The sequence below is a fragment of the Austrofundulus limnaeus genome, unplaced genomic scaffold (assembly GCF_001266775.1).
Source record: "Austrofundulus limnaeus strain Quisiro unplaced genomic scaffold, Austrofundulus_limnaeus-1.0 Scaffold3, whole genome shotgun sequence".
Classification (NCBI taxonomy): Eukaryota; Metazoa; Chordata; class Actinopteri; order Cyprinodontiformes; family Rivulidae; genus Austrofundulus; species Austrofundulus limnaeus.
This window is the reverse complement of record NW_013952405.1, coordinates 6,566,061-6,581,739: the sequence shown is the minus strand read 5'-3', so window position 1 is coordinate 6,581,739 and position 15,679 is coordinate 6,566,061. Positions and strand designations below refer to the sequence as shown.

The 15,679-nt window shown below is 37.4% G+C and overlaps 1 protein-coding gene across 1 annotated transcript; it reads right to left on the bottom strand.

The window, feature by feature from the left end:
- Window positions 1-2,697: 2,697 nt before the first annotated feature.
- On the bottom strand, window positions 2,698-7,441 carry mmp9 (matrix metallopeptidase 9). The gene is made up of 13 exons (XM_014019871.1): window positions 6,893-7,441; window positions 6,429-6,667; window positions 6,187-6,335; window positions 5,955-6,083; window positions 5,686-5,859; window positions 5,418-5,591; window positions 5,144-5,317; window positions 4,897-5,052; window positions 4,591-4,813; window positions 4,357-4,496; window positions 4,123-4,273; window positions 3,898-4,001; window positions 2,698-3,422 (listed from the first exon to the last, which is right to left on the bottom strand). The coding sequence occupies exons 1-13, from the start codon at window positions 7,028-7,030 to the stop codon at window positions 3,298-3,300; spliced, it is 2,076 nt and encodes a 691-aa protein (XP_013875325.1). The 5' UTR covers window positions 7,031-7,441; the 3' UTR covers window positions 2,698-3,297.
- Between the last annotated feature and the right edge of the window lie 8,238 nt (window positions 7,442-15,679).

Here is a 15,679-nt window from a genome sequence, read left to right as displayed (position 1 = left end):
AAATCAATCCTTGTGGTTATTTTGTTAAAATTACACTAACAGAAGTGCCTTTTTCCCCCTAAAAACAAAAATAACCTATCTTTTCATTAAAGTGGTCAAACAAATACTACATACRATCCAATCAAAAACCAAACTACATGAACTCAAGTTAATGTAGTTTCAAGTAAACTCATGTTTTTAATTATTGTTTTATTTACACATTGTAGTGTTGTGAAATACATCACAAAGAGGAACAATTCAAAAACTGTTAGTTTTAAAACAGGAAATTATCTTCTTGTGTTACAACTTCATCTGGTCCTTGATGTAATTATTCTGTTACTTAACTCCACAGAAATAGTTAATAGTTATTAAAAAATGCACTTTCTTTTATCCTGCCTTATTCTAGTATAGCATTACCCATTCAGGAATAGTAAAAAAACAGGAAAAAGCTAAATTCATAACAATTAGAGCAGCTTAATTGTTTGGAAGTATAAACCTTGTTACTAACTGAAGCTKTACTCAGTTTCTGTAAGAATGGGCTCAAACTGGAATAATTTAACATTTTATTCCACCTCATGTTTTCTGCAAAAAAGAGCCTGAAAATCAGTGTTGTATAACTGAAAAATACATAAAAATTACAATTTCCTAACATAATGACACTATTGGCTGGATGTAATCATAATTTTGTTCATTTATATATTTTGTATTAAGCAGCAATCAGTGTTGTATAAAGTACCTCAAAGTGATACTTGAGTAAAAGTACAAGTATCTTATCATGAAATCTGATTTTTTTTGTACTTAAGTATCAAAAATAAATTTCTGACATAAAATGTACTTAAGTATTAAAAGTAAAAGTAATGAGTAAAAATGAATGAGAGGTTTTCGAAAATAACATTTTTTGGGAGGTGAACTTTCAAAAAACTTTCTAAAGGCATGCAGCTGTTAAGGATTGTGTACAATTTGGTGTCAGAAGGGAATATATTTATACTTCTCATCCTATCACACTATYCAGGAGGCACAATTTATTAGGATTTAATAATGAGCCAAAATGAAACAGGAGTAATGACTTTCTACTTCTTATCTTGTTTAAAAATGTAGGAAGTAGAAAGTACAGATAATTATGTGAAAATGTAAGGAATAGAAGTAAAATGTAGGATGAAAAAAATTATTCAATAAAGTACAGATACCCAAAATTTCTACTTAAGTACAGTAACAGTTAGTTACTTTACAACTCTGGCAGCAAGAAAATGTGTTAAAACATAATTATTTTTAACAACTTAAATTACTTTGATTAGTCAATTTTGTAAAAGTTTGTTAGTTTTTAATTTGTTTTAAGGTTCATGTGAGCCCTAAACAAATGACTATTTAGTTTAGCTCTATTCAATAAGGAAAATATTGCTTTATCAAATATATGTCAACAGCACAACAATAAATCTGCATGATTTAAAAATAAAATGTCTCCATTGTATTTTATAAAACTTGCATCTTTTCACATATCGACAGTGTTGTATAAAATACCACAAATGGATACTTGAGTAAAAGTACAAGTATTGTACAAAAAAATACTTTGGTAAAAGTTAAAGTCTCCGTTAGGAATATTACTTGAGTAAAAGTCAAAGTATCTGATGTTTTTTGTACTTAAATATTAAAAGTAAAAGTATTGATTCAAAATGAGCAGTTAGATTTTTTATAAGGACAATTATTAGGAGGTGACCTCCAAATAATGTCGAAATGACTGTCGTATTAAAATAACTAAATTATGTTAAATTTAGGATGCAGTCTAGCTGTTTCAGTTTATATACATATATTAAGGCTGCACAAACATTTTCCCAAAAATTGAAAATCAATCTGAGGGCTGCGGCCAAATGCAGTAATAAGCTTAAGCTGCAATAAGAAGCTTGATAATTACATTTTTTCTAAATCTTGGAACAAAATTTCATTAGCTAAAATTATTCCTCCTAAACTCTCCACATGTTTTACCTAYATGCTGTTATGTTTTGCTACAAACCCTGTCTCCAAACAGCCATAATAATTTAGACAACTCTGGAGAACTGAGAGAGAATGACAAGCTTCATGTTTCTGCATGAAGCCAGCTGTGTTTGGAAGAATGATTACATTCTGTCCTTGTGCTTTAATGACATTTATCATTTCTGTTTGAAACCCTCCCGTGGCCTTGAATGTAGAAAATAAACATTTTCATTAACATTGCAATATGGATTTCTGTTCAGGTAATTAGTTCCAAGCACAGCTGGATTGGACCTGGGAGTTTCAGTCYATCAAGACAGAAATGAACCATCTGTTGGTGAGTTATGAGCTCTGTATCACACACTTCACCGAAAGAAGACTCACTTGTAACTGGAGCACAACATACATGATGACTAATGTTGACTAAAACATAAAATAATTAATTACTAACATGCTCAATTACACGTCTAARTTGACAGTTTGGTGCTTTGTTTACATTCTGCATTTCAGAAATTCAAATCAGTATGTCGGGAAAACTGCTGGAATTGTTTTAGTTCAAGAAAACCTTTATATGGTTTATTTCAAATTTTGCATTACATACCTTTGATGTGAATGTGTGTTTGATTTTACTACATTTACTTGTGCAGTTTTTTTTTTTAAATTTTCATTCGCTTTAATTTATGAAAAACAAAAAATAATCTTTTTTTTAGTTCTGGTAAATGACTGAGTCTGCTGACAGAGGATGTTGTTCTCACAAAATATTTTATTGCATCGAAAGTTAAAACTTTATTACAAAAAGTTTATGCTTCATAAATAATTTCAGAGAAGGAGACATGGATTGTCTTCCAATGCAAGGATTTAGCTGTGAGGCCATTTTTAGAAAGGCACATATAATCACACAAAACAATTAAGCCCCAGACACAAAAAATAATATTAACTTAAGATTTTGCTATAAATACCAAAATATTTCAATACTGTCTAGAGTCTGAACCTGTCAGACAGAGAATTTAATCTGCAAATCTGGACACTGATCCAGACTGCRTGTGTTTAAGTTATAGTTGTGGGTCTTAAATTTAAGGTCCCCACRGTCATCAGTTCACAAATTATCAGGGCTGAGCAGTGTAAAAAAAAAGGTGCGTTTGCTTTCCAGTTCTGGACCTTTGACTTACATGTAGGTCAATACTGAATAATTATAATTAGCCCACTTCAAAGGCCAATTATTCACATTCCAGAAAGCACAGACATCGTACAACAGGCACGATATGCAGACACTGCATTCACTTTCTCCCACGCGCAGAGAGAAGTGGCTGCCACAACATCGCAGACAGATTCCAGCTCGTCTGTGCAAACGRCTCAGTAGTGAATGCCTGAGCTCTCTGGGCATCTCAGCAGGTCGTATTTCACGTAGCCAACGCGGTCCACCTGCCGCCGGGCGTTCATCCTCCAGTAGAAACGATCTCTGCAGAAGTACATGTGACCTGGAAGACAAACGTTGACWATTAAGTCATCGAGTGCAAAAGGTGACGGTTCTCTGGCTACTATTTTCATAATATTGGATTAAGTTTTTGTCAATCTAACAGCTGCATAATTTGTGTTATTTTAATCATTCATACATCAAAATGTTAGGCTCATACAGAAGATGTTTTGATTTTTGTACATTACAAAATATAAAACTTATTTGAATAGTAAAATTACTTATTATTGTGATTATTTACAAATTTCTCCATAGAAATGTTAAAATATCTTCAATTTTTCATATTGACTTTTTAAAATTTGCTTCAACAGACTTGTTTTATGGTCTTGTCTTGTATTGCTACTTTTAGTTAATAGCTTTAGTTTGGCTACTTTTAGCCTTAAGCTAGATTCTTGCTATTTTTAGCTAGCATTTTTTGTCTTTTAGCTACTGTATTACTTAATTTAGCTTTTCTGTAGTTACCGTATGTCTGTATTTACCTTTGTACTGGAAAACATCATGAGCATCATTGGGGATGCCACCAAACACAGCATCAGTATATTTGGGATAGCCCTGATCAATCTTTTGAGTCTTGACATCCAACCTGCATGGGCCAGACATAAAATCAGTTCCGTAAAGATAAAATGTGTTATTTATTGTTATTTTTTTAAACAAACTGTGACTTGAGGCTTTTGTTTGCCCAGTGAAGAGTTAGGTCTGCTCACCTCCAGAAGTTTTCTCCGCTGAAGAGCAGAACTTTGCCCTTCCCCCTCTGCAGCGCTCCCTCAACTTTCTGAACGTTGCTGGGCAGACCCAGTTTCTCAATGCTGCGGGGACCCAGGACACTTTTCCCTGTGTAMACCCAGAATCTGGTTCCTGTAAAAACAAAACAGTAACAATCATTAATACTTTCTGACAACTTTGTTCAGTGTTCGAAAAGCATGACCCCTTTTTTTTACCTGAGAAGAAGTATATTTTCTTGGTCAGAACATCCTCAAAGGCAGAGTCAATGACAGCTGGCAGAGCTGGCCATCTCTCAGAGATAGACAGAGGTCCCTTGCGTCCTGCATCGCCACGACTGGGCACATTCCAGAAATGTCTGTCGATCGACACGTATAATGAGCACATCAGCATGGTTTTATTTCCTTCATAATAAAACAAGGAATGCACAGAAGAATGAATCATTTGCTCACCCATCTTTGAAGAAAYGTAGCTCTCCCTCTATCACAGTGATGGTGTCAAATTTGAGCATCTTGCAGGCATCTTTGGTGGGATCCACGGTRGATGGGCTGGTGGGGAGGGTCTCATCGGTGGGTTCAGGTTCATCTGTGGGGTCGGTCWCATCCGGGTCTGGGTAAGTAGTGGTGCTAGGGGTGTCGGGCTCAGGTTCAGTGGGGTTAGGGCCTGTTTTACTTCCTGGAAGATAAATGCAGGGGAAAAAATGAGTGAAAATGTATTGTTTGATGGGGCTTAGAATGAAAAAGCACTCATGACCTCACCATAGAGAAACTGGATGCCTTCTATGTCATCTCGGTGCAGAGGGGATTCTTCTTTGTAGATGTACATGGGATACATGAGAGCTTCTCTGATGCTGGAGTGATCCAAGCCGAGGGCGTGGCCAAACTCGTGGGCTGCCACCAGAAACAGACTGTAACCTGGAACATTGCAGGTAAAACATTGTTAATGGTTAAAAAAAAAAAAGCAAATTATATCATTCTGTGTTCATCTCAGATTTTTGCTCCTCACCCTCGTCAGGACAAAACCCCCATTTTTTGTCTCCATCATAGTTGCCAGTAGTACTGCACCACAGCTTGCCATCTCCTCTCCCCTCACTTGTACATGAGTTGTACTCCGTTCCCAGAAACACAAAAGGAAAGTGGCAGGGCTCWCCCTCAGAATTCCCTCCAATTACAGCTGTGTCTGCAAACGGAGACATAACACCAGCAGTTAATTAAAGAAACGAGCCATTGTGGCGGGTCATAGCAAATGTTTATGTGCATTGTGTTTTATTATGGCTCACCACGGCTGGGACAGAATCCATATTTCTTGTCCGTGTCAAAGTTGGCTGTGGTGGCACACCACCGGTAGCGGTCGTTGCGGCCGTCTGTGGTGCAGCTGTCATACTTTGTCCCCTGGAATGTGAAGGGGAAAACACACGCAGCTCCATCTGCGTTCCCTCCGAATGTGTACAGAACTGTCAGGAGGACAATCAAAAACAGGGGATGAGTTCCAATTTTGTCCCATTAGCTACAAAATTGMTGTGGTGTGGAATTAAAAGTAAGRCTTACGTTCACTCGGGCAGAAGCCAAATTTCTTGTCTTTGTCGTAATTAGATGTGGTTGAGCACCAGGGCAGGTTGTCTGTACGGCCCTCGGTGGTGCAGGAGGTGTAGGATCGGCCCTCAAAGGTGAAGGGGAATTGACACATGGCGCCTTCAGCGTTTCCATAAATGGTCTTCACAGCTGATGAGACATGGAGGATTTAGCATTTTTGAGGAAATCTCTGCAGTGAACACTAGAGGGAATCGACAGAGTTTGATTTTTACATGTAAGATTACCTGGTCCTTTTCCCAGAGTCCAGAACTCATCATCGTCAAAGTGGGCATCTCCCTGTATCCCCTCACCAGGAGGATAGGCGTGAGCCAGAAGGCCATCTTTACCATCAAATGGGTATAGATCCCCGTGTTCTAAACAGAACATTCATTCACTCATCATCAGAGTCTGTATAAACAGTCAAAATACATCTGAATGATGCTGATTTGTAAGATAAACTGTCTCCCAAGCACTTACCAGCTTTTCCAAATGATATCATGATGTCAGCTGTGCTGTCAAAGAGGCGTGTGAAAGTCAGAGGGGTCACGTCGCTCCACACCTTGAAGGCTCTTGCAAAGGCGTCGTCAATCAGAGAGCTTTCCATGTCTGGAGAGTAGTTCATGATCCTGAGGAGAACAGAATAATTATGTGTAACAAGGATTTCCAATTGAGCCAGTCTTTTATTRTTATCAGCTGTAATGATTTTTCTCTCCACTTACCTATAAGTAATATCATTATGGTCCCATTTGAGGTCCYCATCGAAGGTTTTGTAGTTGGCAACATCAGGAACGCCACAACGAGGTTTTTTCATGGCGTCCAGTGTCTTCTTATCTAGCTGTCCGGTCTCCTCCAGGCCTAGCTGTCTCTGCATCCTCTTCAGGGCCTTGTCTGTGGACGTCATGGACTGAAAGCCACTGCGCTGGACCGTGTTCATGTAGCCGAACTTCTTTAGATAACTCTGGAGAATACAACAAAGCATGTCAGTGTGGAAACAATTCCATCCTGTCCTTTTTAAAAACTTTTTCCTTCAACACCTTCTGTGGCTTTGCGTCAGAAAGTATATGTCTTTATTAACACCATGACATAAATCTTTGTTAAAATAATGAGTTTTCTGTGCAGCTTTATTGCGTGTCATTCGGGGAGCCTGGAACCACTGAGACAAAACGAGACATCTGCTACTTACCTCTGCCAGCTCCATATCAGTCATGTTTCTGATGATGTCTCCTGGGAAGGTGACAAAGACCGACTTCAGGGGAACGCTCCATCCGTTCTGCACGCTTATCCCCAACAGCAAACACACAACTAAAGTGCAGCATCTCATGATGAAACCTWTAGTCGACTAACAAAAAGGTTAAAAAAAAGGTTTGCAAAACCTTACAAAAGGAAAAATTGAAAGATTCTTTGAAGATCAGCAAGATTTATCTTCTCCGGTGATGCTTCTTTTTTGTGAATGGTGGCTCTTGGAATGGTCTCTGTGTTGTGTTTCTGGCTGGGGTTGTATTTAAGCGGAGTGGAGTCTTAGTCACCCAACCTTGTTCCCGCCTGCAGTAACCTCAGTCCTCCTACTCACAGCTTGACAGGCATGATGGGTGAATAAACACTGGGACTTTCCAAAACATTTACGTACAATTTCACCTAAAGCACTATTAGTTAACTCCTAGGGATTTTTTTTATTTATTTCATTTTTGTTAGCTGGATAAGCATCTGTGGGAAAAGCAAAAGGTGTTTCAATAAAACCATTCAGCAAATGATTATGCTTGCTTGATTTACTAGAAATCACATAAACGAAGCTGCAAAATGTTCCCAAAATTTTTAAAATCCTTGTTCATTTCACCTAAAATTGTATAAAACATCTTAGAATTTGATAAAGGTTGTGCAACTTATTTCATAACATRAAGGTCTAGACTAAGAGCATCTTATGTTGAGAAATGACCAAGTTGTAGTCATCTACGTCAAGCCTTAAAAACAATGTTATACACAATCTCATGTGATATTGTGAAACATCACGCTCAGAGTCTGTGCTGTGAAGAACTCTCAACTACTAACATACTACATTAAAGATACCTTTCTGTAAAACTGACTGATTTGTATTCTTTTTCGTGTTGGGCATAGTTGATTTGCTGTTTGTGTTGACTCCAAAAGTCCTAACTTTTAATAATTACTTTTACTTTCTGAAAAAAATCTAAGCTCTTTCAGTGGCTCTTTTTGGTAACAGACCACCAGGTTTATCTCCCAACAGATAATGCTAAAAATTTCAGCAAAAATCTCAGCTACTACCACATAAAATTTTAGCTTAATATAAGTAAAACTGACTGGATTATACTACTTTTTGTGTTTTCTAAGGTGAGCTGTTTGTGGTAGCTATCATGAATAGGGTTAGCTCCAAAATGTAACCAGCTGGAGAAGTGCATCTATTAATTCTTTACTGAAAGGTTAATTGAAATCCGTCCAGTGGTTCATGAGATATTTTGCTAACAGACAGATAGGCTTGATTCTAAACACTTGAAGGCCAAATTTTAAATTAAGATCTTCCAAAATCTGTTATTGCTTGATGTATRTGTTGGGGATGAGTCTATTCTACTACCACACTAAAATTTAGGTCAGTATTAGTAAAACTGGGTATAAATATTGTATTTTTGTGCATTTAGTCAGTCAGTTGTGGCAGTCGTCTAGAATGTGGTTGATTCTAAAAAATAATTACAGATGKACATCCAGTTTTTRCTTTCTGCAAGTTTATTAAAATGTGTTGAGTTGTYCATGAKATATTTTGCTAACAGGCAGACTCACACACACGTGCTTAGACAAAACCATYATCATCCACCTTTTGCCAGTGGGTAATAATCTCAGATGAGATGTTCATTGTGATTTTGCTGTCATATTTAATTTTAAGGAAACGGCGCATACATTCACATGTTTTTTTCATTCTGAAGCACATTTCTCATGTGATCGAGCCAGACAGTGTTGATGTATATTTAACAAAAAGTTTTGTTCTACCCTTTTTTTGTCCAAAAATAGAAATTTCCTTCCCGTTTTGTTCAAAACTGTTCCCCAAAGGAAACACTAAAGTAGGTCAACCTTAAAAGTAGAGTAAAAAAACAGTGAATTCTGTTATTGTACTCATTGTGATAATAAGCATCTCACTTGTGTTTGTATTTCTCTGTGATAAATCACAATAGTAATGAGGAAAATTCTTGTCTCACAGTATTGCTGCTTGTACGAACAAATCTTGGGAACTACCTGCGCCGTCGTCACAATATTTGATGATGCAACGTCTCCTTTAGCTCCATTATGAAATAACATGTTTCAATAACGATTTTTATGTCTCATTTTATAACAGACGTACTGATTGTATTGTTCTGCTTTCAAAGAGCATTTCTGTTTCATAACAATAAAAAGAGAACTCAACTACCTCTTATTAAAAAGAACATTGTGTGTGTCAATTTGCAATGTGCCGGATTCTATGAGATAAATGTAGATTTTTGGGTGGGAAATGTAGGAATCATGGCCAGATGTTTCTCAGATGTCATGTCACAACCCGCTCTGATCCCACATGGATGAGCAAAGTTGTTGATGAGGGACTTTTATTTTAAATGAACTCAAAGTTTTTCTTTCAGTAAAAACATGTTTTTTTAACTTGTTCTGCACTTTCTAAATGCAGGGAAAAAACAAACTAGATTGAGTCAACGACTTCCATGTAAAAAAGAAAGAAACATATTGTGATAGTTTGTGTTTGATCAGAATTTAGTTATTTTGTGGAAAACAGTTTGAATGTCGAGTACTGAATGACTGCTGAGACTGCTGGTAAAGGTATAAGGAAGCAGAAAACTAGCTAAAAGAAGCTAAATCTGTTAAAAAAACAAAAGTAGAATAGCTGAAGTTATAAACCAAAAGTAAAAAAAATAGATGTAACAAAATACTAGACAAAAGGAACAAGATAAAAGAAGCAAAGGTAGCTAAAGAAATCAAAACGCTTGCTTATAGCTAAAAGTAGCAAATGCCTTGCTAAAAATAAAATACTAGCTAAAAGACAAAACATATTATTGCTAAAGTAAAAAATAATAGAAAAATACACAAAAATACATTTAGACTATTAAACGTGTCTACAAAACTCTTTTGTAATGTTGAGATAAAATAATTTAATTCAGGCTGTAAAGCATTAACAGCAGCCTCTGACTGTTTCCTGTTACCATATATGGAAGTCTGGTACCTTTCAGTGAAGAGGAGGTGTGCAGTTACGTACTGTAGCTATATAATTTATTGAGGAAGGTGTGGTTGATGTGTCAAACACTTTGACACACGTACAACCACACACACGCACACACAACCTTCCAAGTTACAGAAGACAATTCAGAAATATTACATCATCCATTACATGGGAAAATACCACGAAATGAGTAGTTTGCAGCAACAGATTTCATTCATAAATTAATTAGTTTGTGTGCTTTATAATATAATTTTATTTATTTGTTCCCAGTAATAAAAAGCAATCCTGGTGGKAAAAATTGGCTAAAATATAAATGATGCTTGTAGAGCAGTACTAATTGTTTTATATTCTGTCTGTTCTAAAATCATACTTGTTAAGTTTCTGTTTTGCTGTTTAAAACATGTCATCATCATTGCTTTTGTATAATAATTTTGGTCATTTTCTTTCTATTTTAGCATAAGTCATCCGAAAATAACATTTTTATGCAGCTTTTGTTCATTTGTTGCTCTTTTTTTTTGTCATTCAGATTCAAATCTGAGGGTCATTTCTGTTTATGTGTGGTTCCTTAGAACGTTCTTCTTCTCAGCTCTCCTTTGAAAACATCTGCCAATGATTTCTCATGGCGTCAAAGATTTAATGAACACGGCTCCGTGGACTTTTTATGAATGCCACATTTCATTTAGGTTTGCCACTTTGCTTCCAAACCGAACTCTGGCACCGACCCTTAAAAAATATACTTTTTTCTTGGACGGCATTCCTACCAAAAATTCCCTCGATTGCAGCACAGACCTGCTGGCACACAAAAACACATCCACATGAGATGGCAAACTGCGTCATGGGAGAGCTGGAAAATATCAGAGGTGAGGATTGAAACCCTATCCTCTCATGTGGCTTTTTTTTTTTTATATTACGGTGGCTGTTTTTAGGACAAAAGCATTAAATGCTRAGCAATGTACAACCTAAAAAGTGACAAAAATGTTACAGGGTTTGCCACTGCGAAGCATTCTTTATCTTTAATCTTTAACAAGACTGTAAACATCCAAGAACTAATGAAACCAACTGCTGGAAGTTTTCGAGGGTTTTATGTCTAATTCTTGTCTGATGTACAGTAGGTATCTAACTGTTCACCAGTCTTGGATTTTTTTTTTATCCCATGATGCATTAAATGTGTTCAGATGGTAGAAGGACTGCACTGCAGGCAGGCAGCATCCGGACTCTTCTGCTCTGAAGCAAGGCTGTTGTAACAGATCCAGTATGTGGTTTATCATTGTCTTCTTSAAATATGCAAGGCCTTCTCTGAAAAAAAAAAAGAAGTCTGGATCATGGCATTCAATATGTTGTGTTAAAACCTGTATACACTAATGTGTCATTTCAGATGCTAGAGGCACTAATGCACCCCCATACCATCAGAGAGGCAGGCTTTTTGGACTGTTCACTGATAACAGGTTAGTTGGTCCCTCTCCTTTKTAGTATAAAGGTCACAGTGTTTTTGGTTTCCAAACAGATTTTATTTTTTTATTAATGTGACTACAAAACAGTTTTTCTCATCGCCTCAGTTCATTTTAAATGAGCATTGGTACAGTGAAGACAACAGTGTTTCTGTTTCAGTCCTCCAGTAGTTTCTTATTTATACCACTTATTTTTACAGCCTTGTGTTGCTGCCATATAATTCAAAATTATTTTTAAGCACAATGTTTTACTTTACACATTTGTTCATCATATTATATTGGAAATAAAATGTGGGTTTATTGGATATGCAAATCATTGCATTTATTATATATATTTTTCATTCTAACAACACCCCAACATTTTTGAAAGTGGGTTTTTTTCCCTTAAACTGCAGACAATTTAAAAATATACCAGACTATTTTAAAAACAAGGTTTGCAAAGCATGTTTTAGGTGTTGACATTTTAAGGTCAATAGCTGCTCAGGCAGACAGCTCGGTTTATCCACAGAACCTTATAGTGAAGTATTTCACAAGAGCGCCGCTCCTATAACACTCAAACAGCCCAGATTCTGTGTTTACTTTTTAAGTTAAGTGTCTGCTTACAAAGAAGGCTCGGTTTATGTGTGGAACCTCAAAATTCTACAAAAACTCAGCTCATATAAGGCTCCAATTTTCCATTTAGGCAGCCTGGATTGAGGGTTTACAGCTCAGTGTTGTATAATAAGTTTGCTGTCTCAGTTGTGACATGCCCTGTTTAGATTCAGCTTATTAAACAGGCTTTTTTTTAATCTTACATTATGTTTTTAGCAGGATGTCATAAATGCAAAAGACACTCCACGTCTGCTGCCGTTGATGTGGTCCTTGGCCGGCTTCATCTTTCAGCTGCGTTGTGTTTTACGATGGCTGCTTTGTTGACTTTGTGGCCAAACTCTGAGACTGTCAACACGCACCCGGCCGGCTTGATGTGGAGGAGGAGATGTTATTCAATCACCACTGCAGGTACTTTACGGAGCACTCACTGCTGACTCTGCCGTGTCCGGGAGTTATTCTGGGAAGAGTTTTGTTTTTCTAACCCAGTTTATGCTAATATTCCAAGAAGGCCTCAATGTTTATTTTATTTTTAATCATTCCACGTCCCCCCCTTCACACATCATTATGACAATAACAATGAACCTAAAACAGTACTTGAACAAACAACATGCTTAATGCTGTCCCAGAGCATGTTTAATCCTGGATGTTATGCATGCTTGTGGGTGAAACCGGCACATTCAGATCCTTGCAGCTCAACCGACAAAACAAATGTCGCAACGTGAACAAAAACCTGATCAAAATAAGGGATATCACGACCTTTAATGTCACAGATTATCTGTGAAACGCAACAAAACCAATAACTTTGGGCACAATGTTGTGTTAAGTCACCTGGTAGGAAAATTAAGTGCCCAACAGATCACTTCTTTGACTCATGTTTCCTTGGAGCGACAGACACGAAACTTACTTCTGCTTTACCAATAAATGTATCTAATTCAGACTCTTAGTCACCTCATGGGGATATCTTTGTCTCATTGTGCCCACGATTTAATGATGWGTTAAAAACACAGGAAGAAAGTAACTGAGTAGCATGAAAAGACTCAGAAAATAAACAGAAAAGGTATTTATACTAAATTACATATTGGGAATTTTGATGATGACYTCAGAATGACAGAGTGATCATCACTTGACTCAATCACTCAAAATCTTTAAAATGTATATTCCAAGAAGGCTTCAATGCTTATTTTAATCATTAACATTGAAATAAGCATTCATTTAAGGAGTGCATGTTACTTTGCATGACCAAGTTTGAAGCAAAGATGTTGCGCATTAAATACAGCTCAGAGCCTGTAATAAAAATGACTCACAGCTGTGACTAAACCAAACTAGATCGACAACAGCAGTTTTTCTAATAAGTTCAGCAATCTGGTTAACTTAAGATGGTATCCAGTTGTACCAGGTGCATTCAAATCTGTTTATCTGTCCACTACCTCACAAAATATTTTGCTAACAGACCGACAGGGTTGACCCCAACGGTTAATGGCAACATTTTAAACAAAGATCTTGTGCATCTGTGAACGCTCGCATCTGAAAATGACAACTCCTGACTATGACCACATCAAATTTTAGAGCAAGTTCTGTAAAACTGACTGAGTTGTATCCATTTCTGTGTTTGATGAGGTCGCTTAGCTTTGGCAGCCGTATTTAATCAAGTTGACTCTAAAAGTTAATTAGCTTTAGAATAGCATCAATTCATTGTTTTCTGATAGTTTCATTAAAACCCATCAACTGGTTCATGAGACATTTTGCTAAGAGCCATAAAACCAATACAAACAAGCACAGGGTAATTTACTGCATGACTGCCTTCCTTTCATGGTGGTGGGCAACAGACAAACGTCTAAAACTTTTTTAAAATTTCACATATGCAGAATATGCTGTACATACAGAAAGAGGGTTGGCTTCTGTGACAGGAAAAAAAGTGGCATTTAAACCAGATCAAAGCTGTTAAAATTGTGGAATGTCAACAATTAACACTTTGTTGTCACTTCTGTTGGTCACCAAAAACCACTTCCCCTGCTTCCGCTCAGGTACTCCACGGGATTGGGACACAGTGTCAGTGACGATGATGATGGTGATGATTGAAACAGGATATGAGTTTTCAGACCTAACAGCTGCCTGTATACGTCTGTTCTGATCTTAATTATAGGGTTTTTGGTACATTGTTGGGTAACATAGGGACTGAAATGCCAAACATGTCATCCTGATTGTGCACGGAAGAGATACCTGAGTGAAAACTCAGAGCTGACGAGGATAAACAGGTTTTTTAAAAAATCTAAAGGGAGCTAGAGAAGAAGCAGAGGTCCCTGGCAGGAAGTGAACAGAGGTTTTTGTGGTTCTCGGTCCACGCCTTTAGCACCAAGGCCACCAGTCAGCCCAGGGGAGATATAAATTTCTGTGATATATTGGCAATTTGTATGAGCTCATGGAAATTCATCCCACCATCTAACAAGCAGGACACAGGTTTGGCCCAGGGCCACATCTGAGGGTGGACCAAGTCTGCTGTCAGCTCAGAACAAGTCGAGGCAGACGGGGRTTATGGACAGGCATCTGTCCTCCACCACCATTAAAAATAATTTACTGCCAGTGTTAGGCTGTGGCTTTTATGGGTGGATGCTATCCAAAGCGTAGCCACAAAGAGSAGCACTAAACCCACGATGGGAGCTCTGATTGCACAAAATAAAGTTACAGCTTGTTAACGCCTTTACAACTTGTTCAAGCAGCTGTTTACACAATCTGCCACAAAGAGAACATGGCCTGCAACCCATCCCCCTTTACCTCCTCCTTCCCAAAAACAAAAAAGAAGACAAAAAATAAAACAACATTTCTGAAAAATGACTCCTCAGCAGGTTTCTAAAAGCGCTGGAGAAGCAACGGGAATTTCCCCTCCGTGATAAAAAGCAGACAGCTGATAGTAAGTTGGAAGTGAGTCAGGCTCAGCACTTCATTCTGCCGGCCTGCCGCATACTTCTGGCACAGACTTGTTGAGGCAGGCAGTTGTTCCTCCTTCTGATGTTTGCTTCCAGATGTGGGGCTGCTGTGGTTTGAACTTGCCTGACCTGAGATAAATGCAAATGTTTGCTGCCAGGAGCAGCAGTCCTGTCGTTTTCCCGTAATGGGCCTAAATTTACCGTCGTGTTTACACACATCTGCTGATGTCACTGTGGTCAAATGAACGATTGATGTAGTCTGAAACACCGTCACCGTGATGAAGATGTTTGTTCACAGAGACAGTGTGTGAGATCTGAGGGGATATATCTRTGGGGTCTTCGTAAGATAGTCAGCAACATCACACTCCTGCTCACAAATTCACAGAAGWTTAAAAATGATTACTTTGGATAAAAATCAACAAAACAGTATTGTGATTCTTTCACTGCGGATTCTTGTGCAAATTCTTCCTTATCTCCACCAAACAACCTGCCTTGAAACGTTTAGCAGGTTTGATTAAATTTGTCATTTTGTGCTTAGGCATCATGTTGTTTTAGCACCTATTCCTGCAGAGCTCACATCTCCTTGATATTAATTAGTTTTTGATTTTAAGTCAAACTTGTCCTGGAAGCAACAGTGAGAATATTTTTATTGAAAGGTTGTGACAACTGAACTGAATCAGAGCACTGACATCAATCAGTTATATTATAATGTTCACCAGCAGGTGGCACTCTTTCATAAGGACAGCCAATGAGGCCAGTGAAGTTTTTTTTTTTTTTTTTTTTTTTTTTAAAAAAAAAAAAAA